Source organism: Danio aesculapii, chromosome 16 (genome assembly GCF_903798145.1).
Source record: "Danio aesculapii chromosome 16, fDanAes4.1, whole genome shotgun sequence".
Taxonomy (NCBI): Eukaryota; Metazoa; Chordata; class Actinopteri; order Cypriniformes; family Danionidae; genus Danio; species Danio aesculapii.
This window is the reverse complement of record NC_079450.1, coordinates 51,084,630-51,112,433: the sequence shown is the minus strand read 5'-3', so window position 1 is coordinate 51,112,433 and position 27,804 is coordinate 51,084,630. Positions and strand designations below refer to the sequence as shown.

Here is a 27,804-nt window from a genome sequence, read left to right as displayed (position 1 = left end):
TTGGTGATGCATCTTTTTTTATTATTAATATGATAATATTTATTATTATTCTTTTACACTTTTTTTTGTATCTACTCAAGATAGCCAAACATTCGATTAACAGTGGAAAATCTTCTCTTGACCTACACGTTTCATACTACTGATTCTGTGTGCGCGAGAACTGTCAACACTCCCACAGACAATCTCGTGCTCAGCAGAGACCTACAGAGGCCTTTTGTGCACTTAAAAAATGTGACCGGTCATAGTTTCTAAATCTCCTAAAATGCCTGGGATTTGGCTTTTGCTTTCGCTTGCATTATCTTTTTATTTAAGCCTATTTCCAATTGGTTTTGCAGCTGACAGTGTGCACACAGTCGCAAGAGAAACATTAAATAGCCTAATTAATTCTTTAATAAACTACTTGAAAAACTACGATGTACTCAGAGCGGACCAAATGACATCTTTACTTTCTGCAGAATATTTGTCCACCATTCAAAATAGTTCATTAACTAATTTGCCTCCTGTTTGTTTCTTTTATTCTTTTTTTCTGTCATTAATTTCTCATTTGCTGTATATTTTATTAATTTAATAATGTTAATATATTAAATACATTGCACATATCTAAAATGCTTTGGCAGTACTTTACAAAATGTCAAGCCAATGAAGCAACTTGAGACGGAGATCATCTTTTAGTCCATCTGTCAGTCACCTGTTAGTGGGTGCAACTGGCTCCTAAATAGCATAAAAGTAATATAAATAGTGGATTTCATTTTTTATTTTTTTATTTTAACAGCATTTTTTAATAACTTAATAAGATACGGTGTATAACAGTGTCAAAATACATAAAAATATAGTAAAAAAAACACATTTTTTTATGTTTGTCGCATGTGACCATTCATGTGCTGTGGGTAAAAGGATTTTCAAACCCGTGGGAAGCACTATATTTTATTTTTTTTGTGTTGTTTTCAGTTTTTATTGCAATGAAAATAGTATTTGATGCTGGCATAACATTTATTTAAAACATGCGATTTCAATACGATATTCAGGATTCTTAGATAATGGAAAGTTTTAAATAAATAGAGTTTTTATCGTCTTTACCGTCATTTTTTTTCCATTTTAATCTATCCTTGTTGAATAAAAGTGTTTTAATCAAATTACACCAAAATCAAACTTTACACATGCACAAACATACAGCTATAACCACAATACATGTTGAGTATTTTTTCAAATTAAGTCCTATTGTTTAATGTTTTGTCTTTTTCATAGGGCATTGTGTTCCTAGTGGAGAACGAGCTTCTCAGACACACTCCAGAGGACATTGCTCAGTTTCTGTACAAAGGAGAAGGACTCAATAAAACTGCAATAGGAGACTATCTGGGTGAAAGGTACTGTGGACTTCAGTTATATTAAAGGGGTCCTATTATGCTTTGTACACTTCCTGTAGCGCTTAATGTTGCTGTTTGAACATTACAAAGACATTCAAAGTTGCAAAGTCACTCCAGCAGAAGTTTGTCTCTGTGTCTGTAACACTGTTTCTGAACTTCATCAAAAGCCTTCATTGTAGTCCTGAGTTTTAACAGTTTAAATAAATTCTACCAAAGAGGATGGAGCCTGGTTGACTTATGTTAGTAGTGTATTGTAGTGTTATCAAATATTTTGTGGTTTCCTTGCAATATCGAGAATGGGATAGAATATTAATGTTTTTCTTGATATCGTATAGAAATTAGAAATTGGAGTATCGTTATTACACAAGTTGTCACCTCTGCTTAACAGATATAATTAACTTGAAACACAATCAATGTATATATATATATATATATATATATATATATATACATACATACATACATACATACATACATACATACATACATACATACATACATACATACATACATACATACATACATACATATGTATGTATGTGTGTATATACAATATATATATACATATATATATATATATATATATATTAGGGATGCTCATAATAACGATTCATCGTTAACCGAAAGGGTGCATTTTTAACTGATTAATGGTATCAGTTCAACGATTAAAAAATAAAATAAAATATATATAATATATATATATATATATTTTTTTTTGACTGCATGAATGAGCAACACATATTTGGTAACTCGTGGGATGGTAACATCTGCAACCACACATACCTACAGATATATTTTGCCAAAGAATCAAAAGGAAAGAAAAATATTGCTGGTCACAGTTTGACACAGACGAGCTGATGTTAAACCAGCGCTGATGCTGATTGCCTCTGTCCTCGATCCGCGTCGTAAACACTTCTTTTTATTTGCACAATTGGAGAAAGAAGCCACAAAATAAAACTTTCTGAAATGTGCGCTGCTTTGGAATTAAGCTGGCCACAAGTCGGAGGATCTGGGTTTTCTCTTTATCAGAATGCGCTCCTGCACCGCTCATAAACACAACAAATAGGCTATAGTTGTGATGATTTAGTGTACAACCGACAAACCTTTTTTCCATTTGGAAAATTACAGTTATTAATAATACTTATAAAATATCCATTTTTAAAATAACCTACATAATCTATGAATCGAACAAATCCAATGATTTGCAAATGTATGCAAATGATAAAACATGATTATAAAACATGCATGCAAATTAATGCAATATCATATGTAAACAACAAAATTGTTATATGCAATAGTAGCCAATACTTAAAAAAATTCCACGTATGAGCCTTATCATTGTCTTTTATCATGCTTAGAACCGAGAGTGAGAGAGGAAATAAAAGCACACAAGCTCTAAGGTAAAACCAGACGCACAAGTCATAATCTTTAAAATAAATGCTTCAATTGAAAATGTTGACAGTGGTTTATGATACAAGAATAACAGCGGAGCATTAATTAAATGCATATTTTCAGTGGAGCGATCGATTTGAGGTAGCCTGCTATTTTTATTTGACAGAAGAAAAAACTATACTATGGGGAAAAAAACTGCCTATGCCGGTTTTTAAGAAGGATTCAATCTGTGTTTTCATTTTGTAATCTAAATTTGTCATTTAAGTGAAAATATCTAGGGCAGGCCTATTTGTTTTATTCTTTTTTTTTTTTTTTTTTTTTAGTTTATTTAGTTTTTCTATGCTGTTGGAAACACTGCAGGTGCGTGAAGGTGCTCTGTTGTTAATATGTTCTCATGTTAAAATAAATCAGTATTTTAAAATGCAATTTTTAATGTGTCAGACACAAAATAGACATGCCAATTTTTTTTAAAGGGCACCTATGGTAAAAAATCTACTTTTCAAGCTGTTTGGACAGACATATGTGCATGTATGGTGTATAGACCGTCATATTGGGGTGATATAAGCACACCCAGTGCTTTTTTTTCAATTTAACAACATAAAAACGGTGGACCAATTGGAGCGGTTTTCAGACCGACCGCAACTTTACGTAGGAGAGCGGTCCCCCCACCCACCAATATTGATTGACAGGCGCGTCATCATATCCTCAGTTTGTTGATTCACGTCCGCCATTTTCAGCGTGAGTTGAAGCAATATCACTAAAGGAACATCCTTGCTCTATTTTTAGATGCAAGGCTCATTGGGCTCAACACAAGATCAATATTCTCCACATTATTGCTCTAATCGGAATTATTGGTTGTATCTTTAGGTAGGTTTGCAAACATGTGTACTTCTCATTGAGTCTACCTTATACTTCAGTCGTTTGCATTTCTCGCGATCACAGAAGCTCCCTGTGATCTTAACTAGGTGCTGCTACACTTGACGCTGCGCCATGCGTTTTAGAATTCTAAACATAGGTTTCTATCAGGGTACACACAACGGCGCGACGATTCGGGACACTTCATGTTTCTGCCGCGCCACAGAGAGTGTCTGGTGTGCCATGTCGCAGCTTCGAGCGACGCATCCCGTGCCTCAGTCAAAGTTAATTCAGTGTGCGTGGTTATTAGTCTCAGTGTACAAGCTCGGCACTTGAAACTAGCACACAGTTGGCTGTAAAACTGTACAAAGACACAAATGATTTTGTACTCTCTGCTTGGTCTGTGTCCGAGTCATACATGTACAACTGAATGCTGATCCTTTCACTCCTGCTCCTTCTCTCAGTCTGCCCAAACACAGAGCGGGTGAGCTCATGGCTCCGCCCCCTTGTTACGTTGAGCAGGAAGCTGAAACTAATCTACATGTGAAGCAACACACCCCTAAATCAGCGAACTGTGGACACGCCCCCAACATGACACTTTTTAACACATTATAATAAAAAAATCTGAATTGTGTTTTAAACTGAACTTAAACTGGCACACTCAGAAGAACCATAATATTAATATTAAATCAGAAAAAAATAGGTAAACTATGTTCCCTTTAATTAAACAATTGTTTAATATTAATCTGAGCAGTTAATGGTTAATATTCAGATAACTAGCAGCGGTTGTCGGTTGGCAAAATTAACCTTAATGAGCATCCCTGATATATAAAAGCAATCATATGGATATATGTATATATTGAATATGGTAAAAATGTTCACTATCAAGACATTTAATTTTTTTTGTATATATTTTCAACATTTTCACCATATTCAATATTTATCTCCTTATGATTGCTATTGATTTCAAACAATAAACCCAAATCTGCTGAGGTTTTCAGTCATACATAATGTTTTAAAGACTAAATGTTTGTATATTGACACAGTTTTTTAGTCTGAATTTGAATTAGATAAAGAAATATATATTTTACCTCTTTATTTTAATATCATTAAATAAATAAATGACTTGAAATCATAGCTAATAAAACTACAATTTTTTCTAGGGGAATGTCATATCGAACGAATATCATTATTAAAATACTTTTCCAGTATTGCATAGTTTTCCTGTATCTTGCAGCCCGGATTTAAAGACTCTTCTTAGAGCGTTTATTTTTACAAACTGTCTAAAATCTCCATTGTTTCAAGGATCTTAAAACATTACACTCTTTTTCTTTCAGAGATGACTTCAATATTAAAGTATTGCAGGCTTTTGTGGATCTTCACGAATTCACAGATCTGAACTTGGTACAAGCACTTCGGTAAATCATTCTTTCATATATCTATATCCTAAACAATTGTATCTTTGCTACTGTTCTGGATGTTTCTTTATAGAGCATTTCTAGAAGCCTCTTGCTATTTTAGATTAATTCTGCATAGTTATAGTTAGTTTTGCAGTGTTCATACAGTATCTGTGTAGTCCTCGTCTTCACGCTCTGGTTTGTGAATGTTCATTACAGGCAGTTTCTGTGGAGTTTCCGCTTGCCAGGCGAAGCTCAGAAAATCGATAGGATGATGGAGGCCTTCGCACAGAGATACTGTCACTGCAATCCTGGAGTCTTCCAGAGCACAGGTCTCACACACACACCACTTGCTCTTATATCCCAGTGGGGACTCTCTTGAGGTTTTCATATGTACACTAGGGGTGTGAGTTATTAAGTGTCTATGATAATATGGTAACTGTTGTTTTTATTATGTTCGCACCGATATCATGTCACTCAGTGAGTGCTTTTTTTTGTTTTTGTTTTTGTCGTTGATGATATTGCACGGTCCTAATGTAACATTTCGCAATAAAAATGCCATTTCAGATTTTTTTTAAACTTTATTCCTATTAGGGCTGCACAATATATCGCAAAATGATCATTGGTCGTGATAATAATTTATGCAATATACGTATTGCAGACATTTATTTTATGCATTGCTTATTCAGATGAATTTGACCAATCAGATGGGACCTTATCCATACCTCCTCAGTAGTTGCTGCTTTGCTATTGGCTGGAGCGGCCCAAAGGTGAACCCAGAGCTAAAAATAAATACTTATACACTTATTTTATGTAGCCGGCATTTTGAAAACAAAAGCGAGGCTGCGGTGGGAAGAAACCCAGAAGTATAGGACCAGCACTGTAAACATTGCATCAACATGCTTGGACTACAAACCTCCAGCTGTTGCCACGATTTCAAAGTGCAGATGTGGTGTAAACATCACTTTAATATCATTCAGGACAGCTTAATTGAAACAATTAAAAGCAAATTAGCATTAAACAAAATTATAATATTTTTAAGAGTAATGCACTTAAGTGTCCTCCTAGGCTTCAGTTCATAGCACCAAATAAACAGCGTGGAGATGCTTCCCTGCTTCAGCCTTTGTAACCCAGTGAGCGATAAAACAATGCAGTACAATGTAGCACACCCTCGTGTTGTCTGTAGTAGTGTTGTCCCGGTACTAAAAATTTTAAAACGTCCATTTTCCTGTTGATATTTAAGCGCCGCTGAGCGCGTTCTTAAACACTGCTGATTTGCCATAGTATTCACCAGTACTCAACAGAAATGACTTTGATTGGCTGTGAAGGTCATCAGTTCACCACTCTTCACAGAGTGCAAACACAAATACAGTGACACTGGAGCGTTTTAAAGCCGCGCAGATCAGTTGATTGCTCGTCTGTGTTTGAACTCAGTAAACATCAGTGAAGTGCAGTAAACTGATGACCTTCACGTCCAATCGCAGTCATTTCTGTTGGGCACTCGTGAATACTATGGTAAGTCAGCGGTGTTTAAGAACACAATCAACAGCGCTTAAATGTTAGCAGGAAAGTGACGTTTTTTTATTTCAGTACCGAAAATCAGTATCGTGACAAATCTAATATGGTGAAGGAATCAGTTCATTAACTTGAGTTTGATAAATGACAACTAAAATGTGCATTTGGGAAGGAAAGCATTAGATAACTAGTGCCATTTCCAATAACTAGCTTTAAAATGAGGTCCGATATCCCTTTTTATTTTCATTATCCATTCAAAACGGACCTTCGAGTCATTCGGAAGGCGGTGAAATGATAAATTTGTGTCACTTTCTCTTCACTGATAAGATATACAGCTAGGTACACAACGTTCCTATGTGACTCCAGGCGATACTTCTGGGTTTTTTCCCACCGCAGCCTTGATTTCGCTTTCAAAATGGCAGCCTCGTGAAATTAGTCTATGGCTGTAGTCGAGGTGAAAGAGGGAAAATGACAACAGCCAATTAGAGTCCAAATATCTGCTGAGGTTTTCAATCATTCATAGTGTTTAAAGACTAAATGTTTGCAACTTGACAGTTTTTGTAGCCTGAGTTGGAATGAATTAGATCTGAAAAATGTTTTTTACCTGTTTGTTTTTATCATTAAATAAATAAATGATTTAAAAACATAGCTAATAAAAAAATGTTTTTTTTTTTATATATCCTAAGAATTATTGTTATTTCAATACTCAATGTATTTAGTATTTAGTTTACCCAATATTGTGCAACCCTAATTCCCATTTATCCTATTTAATTTGAAGTGTAAAATACACAATGGACCCTTTTTCGCAAGACCGTTTAGATGTGTTTAACAGTCATCATAATCTTAAATCCTTGAAAACTTTTAATATTTTGCATTTTTTTTTAATTATGTGCATTTACATGTGTTACATCAGTATTATATCATTTTTGCATTAAATTACAAAAAATGAATTGGCGATTATGTAGCTACCCGCCGGTTAATAAACAATCCACGCTTCCAAATACTGATGTCCATATGCGTTTTCTTTATTGAACACCGTGAAAACTAAATAAAATAAACAAACCGAATGTTTTACACAAACACAAAATTAAAAGGAACATCAAAATAAACAAATAATATACAACAAAAGTGTAGTTTACCGTGTTGGCCTGATAACCATCTGTAGAATAAGCAGGAGCATTAGACAGGTGCCTTCGTTGAGATCTCACTTTGCTATCCATACAAACTCTCACAGGTTAAATCAATCACAAAAGATCATGTGACCTCCAACTCAAGCCAACCGGAAACAAGGAAAATTATAACATAAACCAATAAACACTCAATAATGAAATACAAAACAAACAAAATACAAGCTGACCGATCAGCGTCAGCTACAGATTATGTGAGCCGTTTCTAATCCAATGTCTATGGGCAGGACAGTAAATGTGACCTTGTTCTCTCTTCTGTCTGCCGTTATCAGTCTCGCACTATTTTTTTCCTTTTTCTGAAAGTTTTGATAACACCATCATGAGTTTTTCTTTCATTATTTCAGCATATAGGATTGTCAAAATAATAATTAGTTGTACTCTCGCATTCACTGTGCTCTAAGTTGACCGAACTACAACGACTTCTGCTACTGAGAAACCCAGAAATATGAAAAGGGTTCATAAAGTTAGAGTTTATTTTGTCAGAGCATTATGTTGAACTTCCAACCTCTGTGTTTCCCCTCACAGACACCTGTTATGTGCTTTCGTTCGCCATCATCATGCTGAACACCAGTCTGCACAACCCCAACGTGCGGGACAAGCCCACGGTGGAACGCTTCATCAGCATGAATCGAGGCATCAATGATGGAGGAGATTTACCAGAGGAGCTGCTCAGAGTGAGTCTGAACACCGCTGCATGTCTCCAGCCAGTAGTAGATGCTCGTTACACTAGGCTATCATATAAAGGCATCAGCAGTGTTGGGCAGTAGCGTCGCTACAAATAGTGAGGCTACTAGCTTAGCTACATATTTTAGTAGCGTCACTACATTCTAAATCAAATAGCTTTTCAGTAGCGAAGCTAGTATTTTAGGCAAGTAGTGCAGTAGCGTCCACACAAGCTACGTTTACCGATCGCGGATCATTAAGTGATGCCACCGCTATTCACGGAGCTGTGAAGCCGGTGTCTAGCCGATGAAAGTAAATCCATATGATAGAGAGATTGTCAAATTTTTCTTTTTCGTGTTTTATGGCTATTGGAAACAAACGTTTTAGTAAGTTACTGCCACCTCACGCTGATGTTGTCAATTAACCATTGGGCTGTAGAGGAATTATATCTGAAGCAGGACCATACCTCGAAGTACATGTCTTGAAGTTAATTCTGATGCTGTGCTCTTGTTAGAATTTAATTTACTATCTTTTAAATTCATATTCTTAAGAGGAAGCTATACAATATTATATTTGTGCCTATACATTAGATTAATCAATACTGCAGCCAAATCTGGAGCTTATCTAACAAAATAACTTATGATAATTGCCCAAAAACTAGTACAGCCAAATTTGTTTTAATTTTAATGTTATAGAAAAATATTAAATCTAATTAAGAAAAAAGGAAAAACCAAAAGAAGCAAAGCAATTGAAGTGTTGTTGAAATTTTGTAGGTTGTAATTTTTATTTGCAATATTTAGCTTGAATTTAATTTTATTATTTTTCAATTTTTAAATCTGTTTGGTGACTGAAATATTATTTTAATAAATATATCTGTTTAATAAACCTGTTTTGTTTAAATGCACCAAAATACATTGCCTATGTTCACTGAGAAATGAATAAAAATATAAATTTTCAAAATGGGTGTACTCAATTATGCTGAGCACTGTATATATTATTATATATTTCCACTTGCTATACATTACTGTAGTACTAGAGTAACACAGAATTTTTTTTATTGCAGAAAATAACTGAACTTGACAATTATGCCACATATGTTTCATTGGCAGTTTTATTGATCGCTAAGACAGAACTGACTTGGATAAAAGTTGCTTCGATTTAAAAATGAAAAAATGTATAGCTTAGATGTAGCTAAGCTACTTTTGCCATGTAGCTTTTAGCTTAGCTTGCTACATTTCCCAGGGTAGCTTTTAGTGTAGTTAAGCTAGTAACTAATAGCCTAGCTCACTACATTTTCCAAGTAGCTTGCCCAACACTGGACATCAGTGTTAAATGTCTCGTGAAATTAAAATATTATTTTTAGTGTTACAATCAGTATTATTAGTTTTAAGGATATCTATAAGCTAGTGACAAAGTTTGCGTTTAGAAGATATAAAACTGATATAAACATCCAAAGCTTGCAATTTGTCTCATCCGCCTTAAATGAATCAACCCTTATAGAAAAAAAATGAAATGAAAATTTAATTGGCTTTCAGTTCTCTATTTTGATGGTTTCTTTTTATAAATAATGGCACATAATGCTTAAATTAACTAAAATGCTTTAATAAATGATGTGTTGTCTGTAGAATCTGTATGACAGCATCAAGAACGAGCCCTTTAAGATCCCAGAGGATGATGGGAATGACCTGACGCACACTTTCTTCAACCCGGACAGAGAAGGCTGGCTCCTCAAGCTGGGTGAGTTCCTCATGTCTGCTTCTCTATCAGTGCCGATGCATGATTTTTCTATGATCTCATCGCTGCGCTTTTGCACTTGTTTCCCCCCCCAAAAAAACAAGCGAAATGTGTTTGGCTCTTCCAGAGATTGACTTTCTTTCTGCATGGCCAGCTCTGTGGACTCACTAAAAGCTTTTGAATCTGTTTTCCTCTCCCTGTGTGTCTCTTTCTCGTCTGCGTTTCTGTTTCCTGTGGTTCGTTCCCCCTTTTTCCGATCTCTTCTGGCTCCTGCTCTGCTTGACCTGTGATTTCTCTGCTGGTGATGACGTTCACTCTTCAGGAGGTACGTACAGCCTCTCTTGCCTACTAAAACATCTCACAGAGAACGGCTGCATGTGTGCGCAGCAAGATTATTATTGTAGTGGATAGGGTTGCAAAATATATCATTTCAGCATCGATATCAACAAAGTGCTCATCCATAATAGTCAAATTGCAGGATATGCAATTTTGACACTACACATCGTCTGTTGTTAAACATTAGCTTAGAGCAAACTGGCCCTGAGCGCCTTCTACTTTTAAACACTAGCCTAGAGCACCATCTGCTGTTAAAACAAGCCTAGAGCACTGTCTGCTGTTAAAACAAGCCTAGAGCGTCGTCTGCTGTTAAAATTAGCCTAGAGCGTCATCTGCTGTTAAACGCTAGCCTAGAGCACAGTCTGCTGGTAAACAATAGCCTAGAGCATCGTCTGCTGTTAAAACTAGCCTACAGCGCTGTCTACAGTTAAAAACTAGCCTACAACTCCGTTTACAGTTAAAACTAGCCTACATTGCCACCTGCTGTTAAAAACTAGCTAACAGCGCCATCTGCTCTTAAACTAGCCTAAAGCACCTAGCCTAGAGTGCTGTCTGCTGTTAAAACTAGCCTAGGTCACCATCTGCTGTTAAAAACTAGTGTAAATCGATTAGCCAAGAGCGATGTCTGCTGTTAAATACTAGCCTACAGCACCATCTACAGTTGAAAACTAGCATACATCTCCAACTGCTGTTAAAAACTAGCCTAGAGTGCCTAGTCTCAAGCGCCGTCTGCTATTAAACACTAGCCTAGAGCTCTGTCTGTTGTTAAAACCTAGCCTACAGCACCATCTACAGTTTAAAAACTAGCCAACAGCGCCGTCAACAGTTAAAAACTAGCCTAAAGCGCCTAGCTTAGAGTGCTGTCTGAGGTTAAAACTAGCCTAGAATGTGTCTGTTGTTTAAAAACTAGCCTAAAGCGCCTTCTGTTGGTAAAAACTAACCTACACCACTGTCTACGGTTAAAAACTAGCATACATCGCCATCTACTTTTAAACACTAGCCTAGAGCACCATCTGCTGTTAAAACTAGCCTAGAGCGCCGTCTGCTGCTAAAAACTGGCCCTGAGCGCCTTCTACTTTTAAACACTAGCCTAGAGCACCATCTGCTGTTAAAGCTAGCCTAGAGCGCCGTCTGCTGTTAAAACAAGCCTAAAGCATTGTCTGTTGTTAAAATTAGCCTAGAGCGTCATCTGCTGTTAAACACTAGTCTAGAGCACAGTCTGCTGTTAAACACTAGCCTAGAGCGTCATCTGCTGGTAAACAATAGCCTAGAGCATCGTCTGCTGTTAAAACTAGCCTACAGCGCTGTCTACAGTTAAAAACTAGCCCACAACTCCGTTTACAGTTAAAACTAGCCTACATTGCCACCTGCTGTTAAAAACTAGCTAACAGCGCCATCTGCTCTTAAACTAGCCTAAAGCGCCCAGCCTAGAGTGCTGTCTGCTGTTAAAACTAGCCTAGGTCACCATCTGCTGTTAAAAACTAGTGTAAATCGATTAGCCAAGAGCGATGTCTGCTGTTAAATACTAGCCTACAGCACCATCTACAGTTGAAAACTAGCATACATCACCATCTGCTGTTAAAAACTAGCCTAGAGTGCCTAGTCTCAAGCGCCGTCTGCTATTAAACACTAGCCTAGAGCTCTGTCTGTAGTTTAGCCCTAGCCTACAGCACCATCTACAGTTAAAAACTAGCCTACAGCGCCGTCAACAGTTAAAAACTAGCCTAAAGCGTCTAGTCTAGAGTACTGTCTGAGGTTAAAACTAGCCTAGAATGGGTCTGTTGTTAAAAACTAGCCTAAGCGCCATCTGTTGGTAAAAACTAACCTACACCACTGTCTACGGTTAAAAACTAGCATACATCGCCATCTGCATTTTAAATACTAGCTTACACCGCCGTCTGCTGTTAAAAAACTAGCCTGGAGTGCCGTCTGCTGGGTTAATTCACCCAAAAATGAAAATTCTGTCATTATTTACTCACCCTTCACTTCAGTCCTTCTGAGTTTCGTTCTTTTGTTGAACACATCTGGAAAGCTGTAAACCTGTAACCTTTGACTTTCATAGTATTTCTTTTTTCCTACTATGAAAGTCATTGGTTTCAGTTTTTTTAGCTTTCTTCCAAATATCTAATTTTGTGCTCAACAGAATAAAGAAACTCCTAAAGGTTTAGAACCACATGAGGGAGAGTAAATAGTGAGTAATCTTTCATTTTTGGGTTGAACTCTCTCTTTGAAACCAGCGCCATCTACTGTAAAAGACTAGTAAAATTAAAATGGTGTTTGAGCGGGAAAACGGAATGCATTTACTTTTTTTTTTTTTTTAATTGTTGTTAATCTTCAGTTGTTAAATTCAAGAAAGAGCTCATTGAAGCAAGACGATGCAAAAGAAATTATTGATATTTTACAAACGCATCTGTAATCCTGTGATCTTCTTCCTCAGGAGGTCGTGTGAAGACATGGAAGAGACGGTGGTTCATTCTGACAGACAACTGCCTCTATTACTTTGAGTACACAACGGTAAGGCCAGGACTAGAGAGCTAATGCATCTTATTACATACCTCTATAAGATACTTCTGGGTAAAAAAAAATAAATTATATATTAGTTTATTACACAAGTTAGAATAAGTAAATGATCATATCTGATATGTGTTTATGAGTCTTTCTTTGTGTGTGTCTGTCTGTTTGTGTGTAGGATAAGGAGCCCAGAGGCATCATTCCACTGGAGAACCTGAGCATTCGTGAGGTTGAAGACCCCAGAAAGCCAGTAAGTCTGCTGATCTTTTCATTCATCAATGGTAAAAGTGTTGTCACCTAGCTAAACTGCATTATATTTGCTTTATTTATCATTTTTTTGTTTTATTTTACAAGACAACTGTGTTATTGATATCCCATAAGAACCTATAGAGCAGTTCCTGTTATACATCCTTGTGCATACAAATTCTTAAGAGCAAAAACATAAATAAATAGATTATATATCAAAATTAGAAAGACAAAGACTAGTCACTGTGTATAAATGAGGAAGTTCAAGAAGAAAAAGCACCGAAATACCTCAGATCTTTAAGGCAAGTCAAAACTAGGGCCAGACGGAATTTGCTGACATTTTGTGCTATTTCTGCGCAGAATTTTGTTTAAAATCTGCATTTATGTGGAATGATTTCGAGAGTATCATAACTAAAACCTTAATATATGAAATAAAAAGTAAAACATTACAGTTATTTTGTATTTAATGTTTACAATGCAAATCCAATTAGATTCACTTTATTTGGTAAACAAAGCAAGTCTTTCATATAATATATCTACTAAAAGAGAGAAAATATTACTTTATAAACTATATTGTTAATAAATCATGTAAATATTTTCATATTGTTCAATAATATTACTGAAATCAATTTAAAAACTGAAAAAATATTACACTAGTAAATAAACAGTCAATGATGGGCTAAAAATCTGCGGAAATATGCACATACAGATTCCGTGTGGGCCTAGTCATAGGTTAATTTTACTATGGTAAAACTGTTGTCGCCTATGTGATATTTTCTTAATTTTTTTAAGATACAAGACTTGTAGACAACTATGTTATTGCTGTCCCGTAAGAACGTACAGCAGTTCTTGGTTTATGTTCAAATGTATAAAGAAAATCCCTAAAAGCAAAACATAAATTCAAGATTATGAACCAAAATCAGAAAGAGATATATATATATATATTTGAGTATAAATGAGAAAGTTCCAGATCAGGGGCCTCATGTATCAACGCTGCGTGCGCACAAACTTTGCGTATGCCAGGTTTCACGCTCGTGCTTTACTAACGATTTAATAACAATAAAATTTGTGATGAGCAGGAATCACTCAACTAGCTCATTACAACGAGGTGTGCTATTTGCACTTAGCCTAAATAGACACTACAAAATTATAACACCTTTACATCGGACCATTTCTTTGTTAATTCACTCACAGTGCGATGTTCAGACCCCACTGCGTTAACCGCGTCAGCTAAACTCTCCCACTCTATTTTTTTATTTTGTTACTAATTCTGGAGAACAAACTTGCAAATAACACAGTTTTTCTCCGATCTACCTTGGAAAGGAGCACCTCCAATTCACATTCTGTTCAAAGTTTCTCTTCTTGCTTGTTTTTGCCATTACTTTTTCATTTGGTTTTGCCAAAGTGGAGTCATTACCATATTTGTTAGGAGGCAGGGAGGGGTTTTGCGCTCGTGCACGTACGCTCAGTTTCACGTTAATTCGGATGTACAAAGAGAATATGCGTGGGATTCCGCGTACGCAGTGTTTCATACATCTGAATTTTTTTACTGCTTGCGTACATTTACAGCTTTGTGCGTGTATGATGTGTGTGTCGGTGGTTGTTCACTGATTTTCCTGCCGCAAAATGCGTCAAAAATCCCACACGACTGTAATAGTTTGATTAAGGTGTTTACATGTCTGTACTGCACTTTAATAATGCAACTAAGATCAGCATACTCCACTTGTCTTAATCCGATTTCTCTTTAGTTTGATTATGACCTTAATCTGATTAAATAAATCAAAAATCGCCGTTTACATGGTAGACTCTTAACCAGAGTTATGTCTTAATCGGATTAAAATCAGATTACTGGTGTCTATGTAAACGTACTCGCTGAGTATAAATGAGAAATTTCCAGAAAAAAGGACCAAATGCAACAAAACACCTCTTTGATCTTTGAGGTAAATCATATACTTTAAATGAAATAGTTTTAAATGTGAATCCGTCTAAAATTGTACAATTTTATCAAAAGGAAACCTTAAAAAACTGTTTTAAATTTTTATCTTATATGTTATCATTATTATTTATGTATTTTACCTTGTATATTATTTATTTCTGTTGATTACTTTTAATTGTTAGAATATTTTTATAATTATAGAAAATTGGTATTTATAAAACGTGGTAAAATTGATCTATTTTTATTTTTTGCCATGACATAGCCATAGAAGCTGAAATGGCAATAAAATTAAAACTCTCTCTCTCTCTCTCCCTGAGGTAAATCATATCTTTTTCCAATGGTAAAAGTATTGTCACCTAGCTCAACTGTGATATTTTCTTCTTCTAAGTCAAAATTAGAAAGACAAAGTGTAGCCACTGAGTATAATGAGAAACTTGCAAAAAAGAAAAAAACAAATGCACCGAAACACCTCAGATCTTTGAGGTAATTTTCCAATGGTAAAAGTGTCGCCTGCCTCAACGTTTCTGTGCAGAACTGCTTTGAGCTCTACATCCCGAATAACCGCGGTCAGCTGATTAAAGCCTGTAAGACGGAGGCTGACGGTCGAGTGGTGGAGGGAAACCACATGGTATACCGGATCTCTGCTCCGACCCCCGAGGAGAAGGATGAGTGGATACACAGCATCAAGTGAGTGATTTCTCAGCATCTCAGTGGACCAGACTGGAGTTAAAAACACCAATTTACACCAACATCATTCACACTGACTGTAGTGCAAACTTTCATTTAGACCCTGACAGATGGTTCAAATGTATTTGCATTTCCTGATGGTGTTATCAGTGTATGTGCTGGAGCGGGACAAAGAGGCTCCTTCAGGGTACAAGAATTAAAGATATGCACATGCAAATGTAAATTTTGGGCTCACGAGCCGTCCATTATGTCCTTTCTCAACATAATGCTAAAATATATATGTCAACGCAGCAAATAAAACATATTAGCACTGTTCATTGTAGCATATTTAGTTTAACATTTGTGGCGCAGTGGGTAGCACAATCACCTCACAGCAAGAAGGCTGCTGGTTCGAGCCCTGGCTGGGTCAGTTGGCACTTCTGTGTGGAGTTTTCATGTTCTCTCCGTGTTGGCATGGGTTTCCTCTGCGTGCTCCAGTTTCCCCCACAAGTCCAAAAAAAAAAAAAAAAAAAAAAAGTGGTACAGGTGAATTGGGTAAGCTAAGTTGTCCGTAGTGTATGTGTGTAAATGAGTGTGTATGGATGTTTCCCAGTGATGGATTGCAGCTGGAAGGGCATCCGCTGCGTGAAACATATGCTGGATAAGTTGGCGGTTCATTCCGCTGTGGTGAACCCAGATTAATAAAGGGACTAAATCGAAAATAAAATAAATGAATTTGCATTTCTGTTTTTATTGTTATTGTTTATGTATAATATAATATTTTATATGTAATATAAAATGTAATACCATTCAGTGGACAACTGCATAATTAATTTTTTTAAAAGCTCAAACTCAAAAATTGTTCTGATGTAGATTTTTATGTAGACACATGGCAGAAAATGTTTTAAATAGCTTGCCAGGCTTTTATATCTATACAAGTTTGCTTAATAATATCTGTTGTTATTCTGAATATTTAAATACTTTGCTTTTACAGTTCTGTTTCATATGTTTCAATGTTTGAGAGATTAACTTATTATTATTATTATTATTATTAATTATTAATGGGTTATCAAAGCAAAGCTACCTTAGTGTAATATTTGGAAATATTACTAACTATATCAGAGTTATTTTCAGTTTTAATATAATTAATAAAAACCAGTAATAATCCGGCAGTGACAAGAAACATGAAGTGCAAGCTAAAGGCTGTACGCTTACACTAAAATAACTTTTACTGGATAAAACAAGTCTTATCTATGAGATGAAATATCGTGTCTGCTGTAAAAGAATGCTTGTGATTTCAGTTGTTAAAAAAGAAATTGTAAAAATGCTACAGTAAAAATCTTTTACCACACAGTAAAAAAAAAAAATAAAAGTTGACTCAACTTAAAATTTTAAGGCAACAAACTTCAGGACATTTTTGAGTTGCCTCCACTTTCAACCCAATTACTGCACTCGACTTGATTTAAATTGAGTAAACTCAAAAATTAAGTGTGTTGCCTTAAAATTTTAAATTAAAATGTTGACCTGCTTGAGGAAAAGCTGTTTGAGAAAAGCTTTGGTTTATTGTATGACTTTCTCATCGTCACCTGATTATTGTCGTGTTTTTATTAGTGTATTTTAAATATACAATGTAGATGTTAATACTTCAAACCGTTAGTATATTAATATTGCGTAAATGAATGGAACATGGTAGTGACTGAAGGTTTTGAAATGTTTCTACAATATTTGTAATGTTAAAATTCTGGAAACCACAGCTGCAATTTGTGTTTTTATTTGTGTATTTTAAATGTACAATGTAGGTGTTAATACAAACCGTTAGTATATTAATATTGTATAAATTAATGGAACATGGTAGTTAACTGTACATTGTAATGTTAAAATTCTGGCAACCACAGCTTACCGTATTTGTTTTCTTCTTCTTTTTTTTCCGTATTTTTATGTTTGATCTTGTTTGTCTTGCAGATCTGCTGTGAGTGTTGATCCTTTCTACGAGATGCTAGCCGCCAGGAAGAAGCGCATTTCCCTAAAGAAAAAGGAAGAGCAACCCTGAAAACTCCTCTATTCCTCATCTATCATTCCATCCACTCCCTTCATTCTCCATCAAACCAATGATCATTCATTAAGGTAGCTCTCATCCTCTCATCAGAAGAATCATGATGTTGGATGTCTTTCGCGAACCTGAATGTCACCTGTGGTTTGCATTCAGGTGGTCTGGACTGCACAGTTCTCTTATATTCACACTACACAGTGTTATTCACTATCACACTATAGTCATTTCCACACTGTATTATGCGTACATTCCATAAGACTTTACTGAGAAACCTAAGATTCAGGTGTTAATGTGTGCAGAGCTGAGGCGGAAAAGTCTTTCGAGATTTCTAAATTGTATCACTGGTCTCTCTTGAATCAATTCTGAGATTAGTTTTTAACAGTAGATGGTGCTCCTAGTTGGTTTTTAACAGCAGATTGTGCTCTAGGCTAGTTTTGAACAGTTCCAGGCTAGTTGTCAACAGCAGATGGTGCTTTTGGTTAGTTTGGTAAGAGCAGACGCCTCTTTAAAGTGCCATCTGCTGTTAAAAAGTAGCCTAGAGCTGTTCAAAACTAGCCTTAAGCGCCATCTGCTGTTAAAAACTAGTCTATAGCTGTTCAAAACTAGCCAAAAGCACCATCTGCTGTTAAAAACTAGCCCATAGCTGTTCAAAACTAGCCAAAAGCACCATCTGCTGTTAAAAACTAGCCTGTAGCTGTTCAAAACTAGCCAAAAGCGCCATCTGCTGTTAAAAACTAGCCTGTAGCTGTTCAAAACTAGCCAAAAGCGCCATCTGCTGTTAAAAACTAGCCTATAGCTGTTTAAAACTAGTCAAAAGTGTCATCTGCTGTTAAAAATTAGCCTATTGCTGTTTAAAACTAGCCAAAAGTGCCATCTGCTGTTAAAAATTAGCCTATAGCTGTTTAGCCTAGACCACTTTTTAACAGCTCTAGGCTAGTTTTTAACAGCAGATGGCGCTCTAGGCTAGTTTTTAATAGCAGATAACACTCTAGGCTAATTTTTAGCATATTGTTACCTAGGCTAGTTTTTAACTGTTTCGGGCTTGTTTTTAACAGCAGACAGTGCTTTGGGCTAGTTTTTAACAGCTCTAGACTAGTTTTTAACAGCATATGGCACTTTAGGCTAGTTTTTAACCACTGACTGTGCTTTAGGCTAGTTTTTTACCTCAGACAGCATTATAGGCTAGTTTTTTTTTTTTTTTTTTACTGTTTGAGGCTAGTTTTGAACAGCAGATATGGCGCTTTTGTGTAGTTTTTAACTGCTCTAAGCTAGTTTTGAACAGCAGATGGCACTCTGGGCTAGTTTTAACAGTTCTAGGCTATTTTTTAACAGCAGATGGTCCTTTTGGCTAGTTTGTAACTGTTCTAGGCTAGTTTTTAACAGCAGATGGCACTCTAGGCTAGTTTTTAACAGAAGACTGCGTTCTTGGCTGGTTTTTAACAGTTCTAGGCTAGTTTTTGTAACTGCTGACAGCGCTCTTGGCTAGATTTTACCAGCTCCAGTCTAGTCTTTAACTGCAGACGAAGCTGTAGGCTAGTTTTAACAGCACATTTTGGTTTTATCTGCTTTTAAACACTAGCCTAGAGCATGCCACCTGCTGTTAAACAGTAGTCTAGAGCATGCCATCAGCTGTTAAAAACTATTAAGTGTTAAAAATCTAGCTTAGAGCCTTATCTGCTATTAAAAACTAGCCTAGAGCACCATCTGCTGTTAAACAGGAATCTCAAAATCGAGTCAAGACAGAATAGCATTTTGAAAATCTCAGAATGGGCACAACTGAAATCGTGAGCTATTATTCAGCACAGCTCAAAATGTGCATCACATTCACTTCTGCTTCCTATACTCTTTGCTCATTGACCGACCGCCGCTTCTGCTATTTACAGCATTTACTGTGAAGTTCTTACACAAACAGGGTAGACGACCAAACAGCCTGATGTTTCTTCATCACCATCATCATCATCAGGGACTGATATAACTGAGCCTTTAGTGGAAATGAGCAGAAAGTCTCGTTCACAATGAAGCCTTTTGTTTATTCAGTCGCTGTTGATTTACTGCGTCTATTCGGAGTTATTTAATCTTAACTCGCACTATCTCTTCTACACTTGAGTTTATTTACATGTTGTAAATGAAGATGTAAATGAAGGTCATTGCTATTTAAACCGCATATCAAGAGGCGTTTAAGTTAAAGGGGTAGTTCACCCAAAAATGAAAATTTCCTCATTATTTTATATTCATTTATGAGTTTGTTTCTTCTGTTGAACACAAAGGAAGATATTCTGAAAAATGCTGGAAAAATTGTGTAACAAAACAAACTATGAAAGTCAATGGCTGTTTTTTTCTCCCAGCATTCCTCAGTATATCCTCTTTTATGTTCAACAGAAGGTTTAAAACATTGGTCTCAAACTGGATTCCTGGAGGGCCGCAGTTCTGCACAATTTTGCTCCAACCCTAATCAAACACAGCTTATCCAACTAATCAAGGTGTTCAAGACTACTAAAGACTATTAAACAGGTGTGAGTTGGACGTGGTTGGAGCTAAACTATGCAGAGCTGCGGCCCTCCAGGAACTGAGTTTAAGACCATTAGTTTAAACAAATGGAGGATGAGGAAATGATCACAATTTTCATTTTTGGATGAACTGTTGCATATCCAATCAGTTAATTAGCTACATATCATTTGAATATTACCGGTGTAATATTGGTTTGGACCCACATGATAAAGTTAAACCGCTAATGAACTTCACCAGCCCATCAAAACATCTGTAGAAATTCATCTCCTCAACTATCAATCCATACAAAGCTCCTTCATCTTTGAGAAAAGAGCCTTAAAGTTTCCCGCAGCCCTGTTTCTGAATGTTCGTACTAGTGTTTCAACTGAACAAACTAGGTTTAGATGGATAACCTCAAAGGGCCAGTTCACCCAAAAACTGAAAATTCTGTCACCATTTCCTCGTCGTCTCTTTCTTTCTTCTGTTAGGAAGATATACCGAGCCATTGACTTCAATTGTACTTTGTTTATTCCTACTATGGAAGTCAATGGCTGTTTTTTTTTTTTTCGCCCAACATTTATAAGAATGTCTTTTGTATTCAACAGAAGAAAGAAACTCATAAAAGTTTTGAACCACTTAAGTTATGAGCAAATGATGGCCTTAATGATGCCTTTTAAACAAAACACTGTCATAAAAATATTTTATAAATGAAAGAAATTTAACAGTTTGTTCAAATTTCCCCTCCATATGCTTCTAGTTTAGTGGAAATAAATCTAATTTATTGAACCATTTACAAAAAGGTCTCATTTGTTAGCATTTGTTGATGCGTTAACTCCGTGTTTCCCAACCCTGTTCCTGGAGGCGCACCAACAGTACATATTTTGGATGTCTCCCTCCTCTGACCCATTAACTTCAGGTTTTGGAGTCTCTTCTTATGTTTCTATGAGTTGATTCAGGTGTGTTGGAATAGGGAGAGGTTGAAAATATGTACTGTTGGGTGTGCCTTCAGGAACAGTGTTGGGAAACACTGCGTTAACTTGACCTAACAATAAAAATGTGTTTTTATGTATCATAGATTTAATCTTTGCTCAACTTAAAAACAGTGCATTATATAATAGTAACAAATGCAACTTTTGATTTCAGTTTTGTAAATGTTGAAATTTAAGATCGATCAGTGCTACAGAAGTATTGTTTGTCATTAGCTTAACTCAGTGTTTCCCAACTCTGTTCCTGGAGGCACACCAACAGTTCATGTTTTGGATGTCTCCCTCATCTGACCCATTAACTTCAGGTTTTGGAGTCTCTTCCAATGTTCTGATGAGTTGTTTCAGGTGTGTTTGATTAGGGAGAGAATGAAAATGTGTACTGTTGGTGTGCCTTAAGGAACAGGGTTGGGAAACTCTGGCTTAACTAATGCACTTAACAGATGTTGACAAATGAGATCCTACTATAAACCCTTTATTTCTTCTTAATTTGTGATGTAATTGGACTGATTTGATGCGATTCGCTCTGCTTTTTTTCTGTGAAACTGTCAGTTATTTGTATTTGCGAAGGCAGAAAGTGGTGTCTGCAGTTTTATCCTCTGAAATGAGAGCAGTTTTTGTGCCTCAGATGTGTGCCAGACGTAAAGATGGCCTGTTTTGTTGCTTGTCTGAAACACTAGATACTCCCTCTTACTCAGTGCTGTTCAGTTTGAAGGAGTCCATGGCAGCTTTTTTTCCAAATGTACATTGTTTTGCCTTTTCTGTTTGTAAATACATGTCGTTATGTTTGTTTACAACGCATATTGATAGCATTTTCTTTAATTTATTGTTCTTTTTGTGAAATAAGGGTCGTATGGAAGCTCGTTTTCTCAATAGGATTAAAAAAACAAACTGTAATTGCAGGTTTTTATCTCGCGAAACAGTTTTTGTTTGTTTGTTTGTTTTTTTTCTGGATTGCAACTTTGTATTTGAAACTTCTGAAAAAAAAAAATTATATATATATATATATATATATATATATATATATATATATATATATATATATATATATATATATATATATATATATATATATATATATATATTGAAATTTTTTTTTTTCTTGTTTGTTTGGTTTTTCAGAATTGCAACTTTTTATCTCAAACTTCTGAAAAAACAAACAAAAACATTTCAAAATATAAAAATTGTTCATGTATATAATTTTTTTTTTTTTTTCTTATTTTTTCTTTTTGCTTGTTTTTTTTTTTAGAATTGCATCTTTGTGTTTTAAACTTCGGAAAAAAACAAAACAAAAATGTAAAGATTTTTTTTTTTGGGGGGGGGGTTGAATTGCAACTTCAAAAAAGTTCAGAAAAACTTCTGAAAAAACTAAACAAACAAAACAATTTTCAAAGATTTAGATTTTTGATTTTTGTTGTTTAAAAATTGCAACTTTGCATCTCAAAATTCTGAAAAAAAAAACATTTTTTTACTTTGTTGTTTTTTCAGAATTTCAACTTCGAACTTCTGAAACTTCTGAAAAAAAGATGATTGCTAAATGTTAAATTATGAAATACAGAATTGCAAACTTGGAACTGAAACTTTTTTTTTTTCAATTTAAGTTTATTTCTTGAATTTCTGACTTTTCACAGTTTTGAATCACAAGATTAAAAATTAAATATAATCTTGGAATTGCACGGAAAATGTCAAAATTATCTCAAGTCAACCTAATCTCTTCGGTTTCTCATGCACTTAGAATTTTCAATTTGGCCCAGAATCTTTTCCAAGTGTCAAATTTCAAATTCTGGCTTTTTTTGTATTCCAGTTGTCACTTACAATGCAATATAATCTCATAATTCCATGTGTTTATATTTCTGAGTTTCAATCTTATAAATCAGAAACGTGAGAAAAAATTGTCTTCATGCAACCATTTTCATTGTGAGAAATACATTCAGAAGTTCAAGAAAGAAAAAAAAAAGCAGTAATTATGTAAGTATTGCGAGAGGGAAAAAAAAGAAAAAGATTAATATATATAAAAAAGTTGCATCTTTTTGTTTTTGTAATCCCACGGTGGAAACGGCTTCTATAGGATCAGGGTTGCATGTTGTGCTGAATCAAAGCATCTTTTATAAAGGATGAATCTGACACCAGTGTTTTGGGCGACTATTAGCGTTCTGTATTCCCGAAAAACTCACACGAGCGTATAAGTCAGCAAATTCGCTTAGCAGATGACAAACAATTAAAGCACGTACTTGATCAAAACAAATCAATATTGAATGATTTTCTTTTAAATAACCAATTATACAGAACACTAATAGCGTCTGGAGTAATAACCACTCTATTTAAATATACTAATTATGAAACGCTGATTACTGAGAATCGTTTAGCGGTGCGTTTTTGCTTGACATTTGTGATTTTTCCCGATTAATATAAAGCTTGGCTGTAGTAATCGACGTCTTGGACTTTGAGACATTATTTAATAGTTTGGAGTTAGGATCCATGTTTACGGCACTTTAATAGAGTTCAGCACAGTTTTGACTAAACGACGGGCTCTTTAGCGCCCTCTATGAGTATATAACTAGTACTGCAGATCTTTACTGGTTTAAGCTTGGCTGCACATGTGAAGGATGTCGATATACAGCATCCATTTTCAATCATTTGGAGCCAATCTGCTTCAAACTGTATTGTATGCGAACACATACACAGGCCGTATCAATCCCCATGTCTATATATGTATGACTGAGAGACTCCAAGTGTTAAAGCGTGTCAACCGCTGACTGCAAAACTACATTCCTCAATATATATAAGCTATGTGTTTAAATGGTTAGTTTGGGCATGATGTGGTCTGATGAAGACGGTAGAATGACTCTATTGACTTGAATCTGTTTTGGAGACTCTGGGCATTCTTGATGGGACGTGCAAAGGTGCCAAAGCCTTTCTGTAGGACAAACGAAAGCATTTCTTCCTCTTCTTCTTCCTCCTCTTTTTCTTCCTGCTTGGCCTCAGAATGGTACTGATTGTTGGAAAAATTAATGTAGCAAAATGAAATCTCAGTTATGGTACACTGGTGCCGTTCAACTCTAATAAACAACAAGATAAAATAAAAAGTGAACTTGTTGTGTTTGTTTTTAATGATCGTCAGCATTTCTATTGTTCTCAGATATTTATTCAAAATAATCACAAATTGTCATGAGGCTGTTGCTTTTGAAAATTGTTTGCTGTTATTTATAAATAATTCATTCACAAAGGACTGAACGAACGAAGGACCAGATGAAAGGAGGAACAAACGATGGATGGAAAGAAAGAAGGAACGAACGAACAAAGGAAGAAACGAAAGAAAAAAGGAATGATGAAGACAAGGAACAATGGGAGGATCGAATGAATGAAAGAAAAAAAACGAACAAATGATAGAACAAATGAAGGAACGAACAAATGAAGGAAGGGATGAAAGAAGGAACGAAGAAACAGACAAAGGAAGGAATGAATGAAGAAAGAAACAAAGGAAGGAACGAACGTAAGAAGGAATGAACAAATGAAGGCACGAAAAAAGGAACAGATGAAAGAAGGAACAAACGATGGATGGAACGAAAGCAGGAACAAACGAACAAAGGAAGAAACGAATGAAAAAAGGAATGATGAAGACAAGGAACAATGGAAGGAACGAACGAATGAAAAAAAAAGGAACAAATGATGGAACAAATGAAGGAACAAAGAAAGAACTGGAAGGAACAAACAAATGAAGGATAGAATGAAAGAAGGAACAGACAAAGGAAGGAAGGAATGAATGAAGGAAGAAAGGAACGAACGTAAGAAGGAATGAACGAATGAAGGAACGAAAAAAGGAACAGATGAAAGGAACAAACGATGGATGTAACAAAAGAAGGAACAAAGGAAGAAACGAATTAAAAAAAGAATGATGAAGACAAGGAACAACGGAAGGAACGAATGAATGAAAGAAAAAAAACGAACAAATGAAGGAACAAACAAAGAACTGGAAGGAACGAACAAATGAAGGATAGAATGAAAGAAGGAATGAACAAACAAAGAAACCGACAAAGGAAGGAATGAATGAAGAAAGAAACAAAGGAAGGAACGAACATAAGAAGGAATGAACAAATGAAGGCACGAAAAAAGGAACAGATGAAAGAAGGAACAAACGATGGATGGAACGAAAGAAGGAACAAACGAACAAAGGAATGATTAAGACAAGGAACAATGGAAGGAACGAACGAATGAAAGAAAAAAAAAAAGAACAAATAATGGAACAAATGAAGGAACAAAGAAAGAACTGGAAGGAACGAACAAATGAAGGATAGAATGAAAGAAGGAACAGACAAAGAAAGGAAGGAATGAATGAAGGAAGAGAGGAACGAACGTAAGAAGGAATGAACGAATGAAGGAACGAAAAAAGGAACAGATGAAAGGAACAAACGATGGATGGAACGAAAGAAGGAACAAAGGAAGACACGAATGATGAAGACAAGGAACAATGGAAGGAACGAATGAATGAAAGAAAAAAAACGAACAAATGAAGGAACAAACAAAGAACTGGAAGGAACGAACAAATGAAGGATAGAATGAAAGAAGGAATGAACAAACGAAGGAAGAGACAAAGGAAGGAATGAAGGAAGAAAGAAACAAAGGGCGGAACAAACGTAAGAAGGAATGAACGAAAAAAAGGAACAGATGAAAAAAGGAACAAACGATGGATGGAACGAAAGAAGGAACAAACGAACAAAGGATGAAACGAGTGAAAAAAGGAATGAAGACAAGGAACAATGGAAGGAACAAACGAATGAAGGATAGAATGAAATGAAGGGACAAGAAAAGGAAGGAACAAACGAAAGAACAAAAGGAAGGAACGAACGAATGAAGGAAGGAACAAATCAAGAAAGGGACGAAAGAAGGAAGGAGGAAAGGAACTAAGGAAGGAAGAAATGAAGCAAGGAAGAAAGAAACAAGCGAACGAACGAATGAAGGAACTGATAAAAGGAACGAACGAAGGAAGGAAGCAACAATCGTAGGTAGGAAGTAACGAAGAAAGCAACAAACGAAGGTAGGAAGTAATAAAGGAAGGGACGAAAGAAGGAACAAGGGAAGGAAGGGATGAAAGAAGGAATGAAGTAAGGAAGGAGGGAAATAATGAGGGAGGGAAGGAAAGAAGGAATGAAGGAACTAATGAGGTAGGGAACGAAGAAAGGAAGCAACAAACGAAGAAAGGAAGGAACAAATGAACAAAGGAGGGAACTAATAAGGGAAGGAACAAACAAACAAACAAATTCAGTTTCTGTTCCAGATTCAAAGTTAGTATAATAAAAATGTGTGTGTTTTCTGCTATCGTTTACTTGCTTTACCAGAACTCAAACGTTTCTAACAGATACCACCCAGATGCATGATTCATTTATAGTTTTGTTTATTTGTCTGTCTCTCCTGTTACAAATCTGTTCATTTTGGTCATTAAATATTATTTTCAAAGTAATGTTCCAGTTTTACAGTAGTTTTTGGTGGATCAATTTTACATTTTTTTGCTTGTGAAAGAAACGTAGAGCAGTAGGAATACTAAAACAAGAGCCAGCTTATATTTAAGCACTTGTACATAATAAAGCAAAATCTGTACGTTGTATAATTGGGTGGCGCGTGTAGAATGACTAAATTCAAAGATAATTTTTCAGAAAGGAGCACTGTCAGCTCCGCTATGTGAGGAAAGCACCACTGGCAATTTTTTTTGCAAATTTTGCCCTAATCTTAGTGAAGTTTCATATACTATATTCGAGAGGAGCACGTGATATGATTGAGCACGACTGGCTGCTCATCTGTAATCAGTAATAATCCAATCAGAGTGATCCTAGTTTACTATAAATGGATTATTTTCTCCCTACTGCTCTATCTTCGTTTGGAAGAATCCCCCCTTCCACCCCATCTCCTCCTTTTCCTCCCTTTTTCTAAAGGGGGAGCTCTCGAGACCTACCTGATCTCGGATCTCCTGATATGCTTATCGACCGGGCGGGAGCCCTGGGCTCAAATATCTCCGAGCTCAGGGTTCTCTCCTGGGACAGCATGCCAAACCTGCTTTAAACGCCAAGCATATCTAAGTGGGAACTCTTGAAATACAGTTTTTCTGTTTGTGTATGTTCAGTAGGCCAATGAGTGTGTTGATTTATTCCTGCTCTACTTAAGCCTGTTAGCTCATTTCCTGACTGATAACCAGAAAGATTAGAGCTGCTTAACCTCATTATTCTGAGCCTCAGAAATTCTGAGTCTTCCCATAATGCAACAGTATGAGGAAACCAATGCACTTTATTGCCAGTCCATCAAGTCTAAAAGTTCAGTTCAAATTAAAATTAAAATAATTTAAAAATTCAAAAGTAGCTAGTTTAAAATAAGACATACACCGTAAAAAATGCAGAGTTCCACACAATTCAATCTTGTTATCCCAACACAAATCCATTAAGTTATTGGAACTACTTTAAGTAGATTGAACGTAAAACTATTAAGTTTCACTG

General features: G+C 35.7%; 1 protein-coding gene across 1 annotated transcript in view; it reads left to right on the top strand.

The window, feature by feature from the left end:
• The window catches only part of cyth2 (cytohesin 2), a 32,020-nt gene extending 9,738 nt beyond the window's left edge, over positions 1-22,282 (top strand). The window contains exons 4-12 of the mRNA XM_056475493.1: positions 1,246-1,364; positions 4,949-5,029; positions 5,228-5,340; positions 8,236-8,384; positions 9,999-10,110; positions 12,881-12,957; positions 13,133-13,204; positions 15,669-15,823; positions 17,765-22,282. Of these exons, the coding sequence (XP_056331468.1) occupies positions 1,246-1,364; positions 4,949-5,029; positions 5,228-5,340; positions 8,236-8,384; positions 9,999-10,110; positions 12,881-12,957; positions 13,133-13,204; positions 15,669-15,823; positions 17,765-17,852 (966 nt within the window). The 3' untranslated portion in view covers positions 17,853-22,282. The remainder of the gene's footprint in view (positions 1-1,245; positions 1,365-4,948; positions 5,030-5,227; positions 5,341-8,235; positions 8,385-9,998; positions 10,111-12,880; positions 12,958-13,132; positions 13,205-15,668; positions 15,824-17,764) is intronic.
• Positions 22,283-27,804: the final 5,522 nt, after the last annotated feature.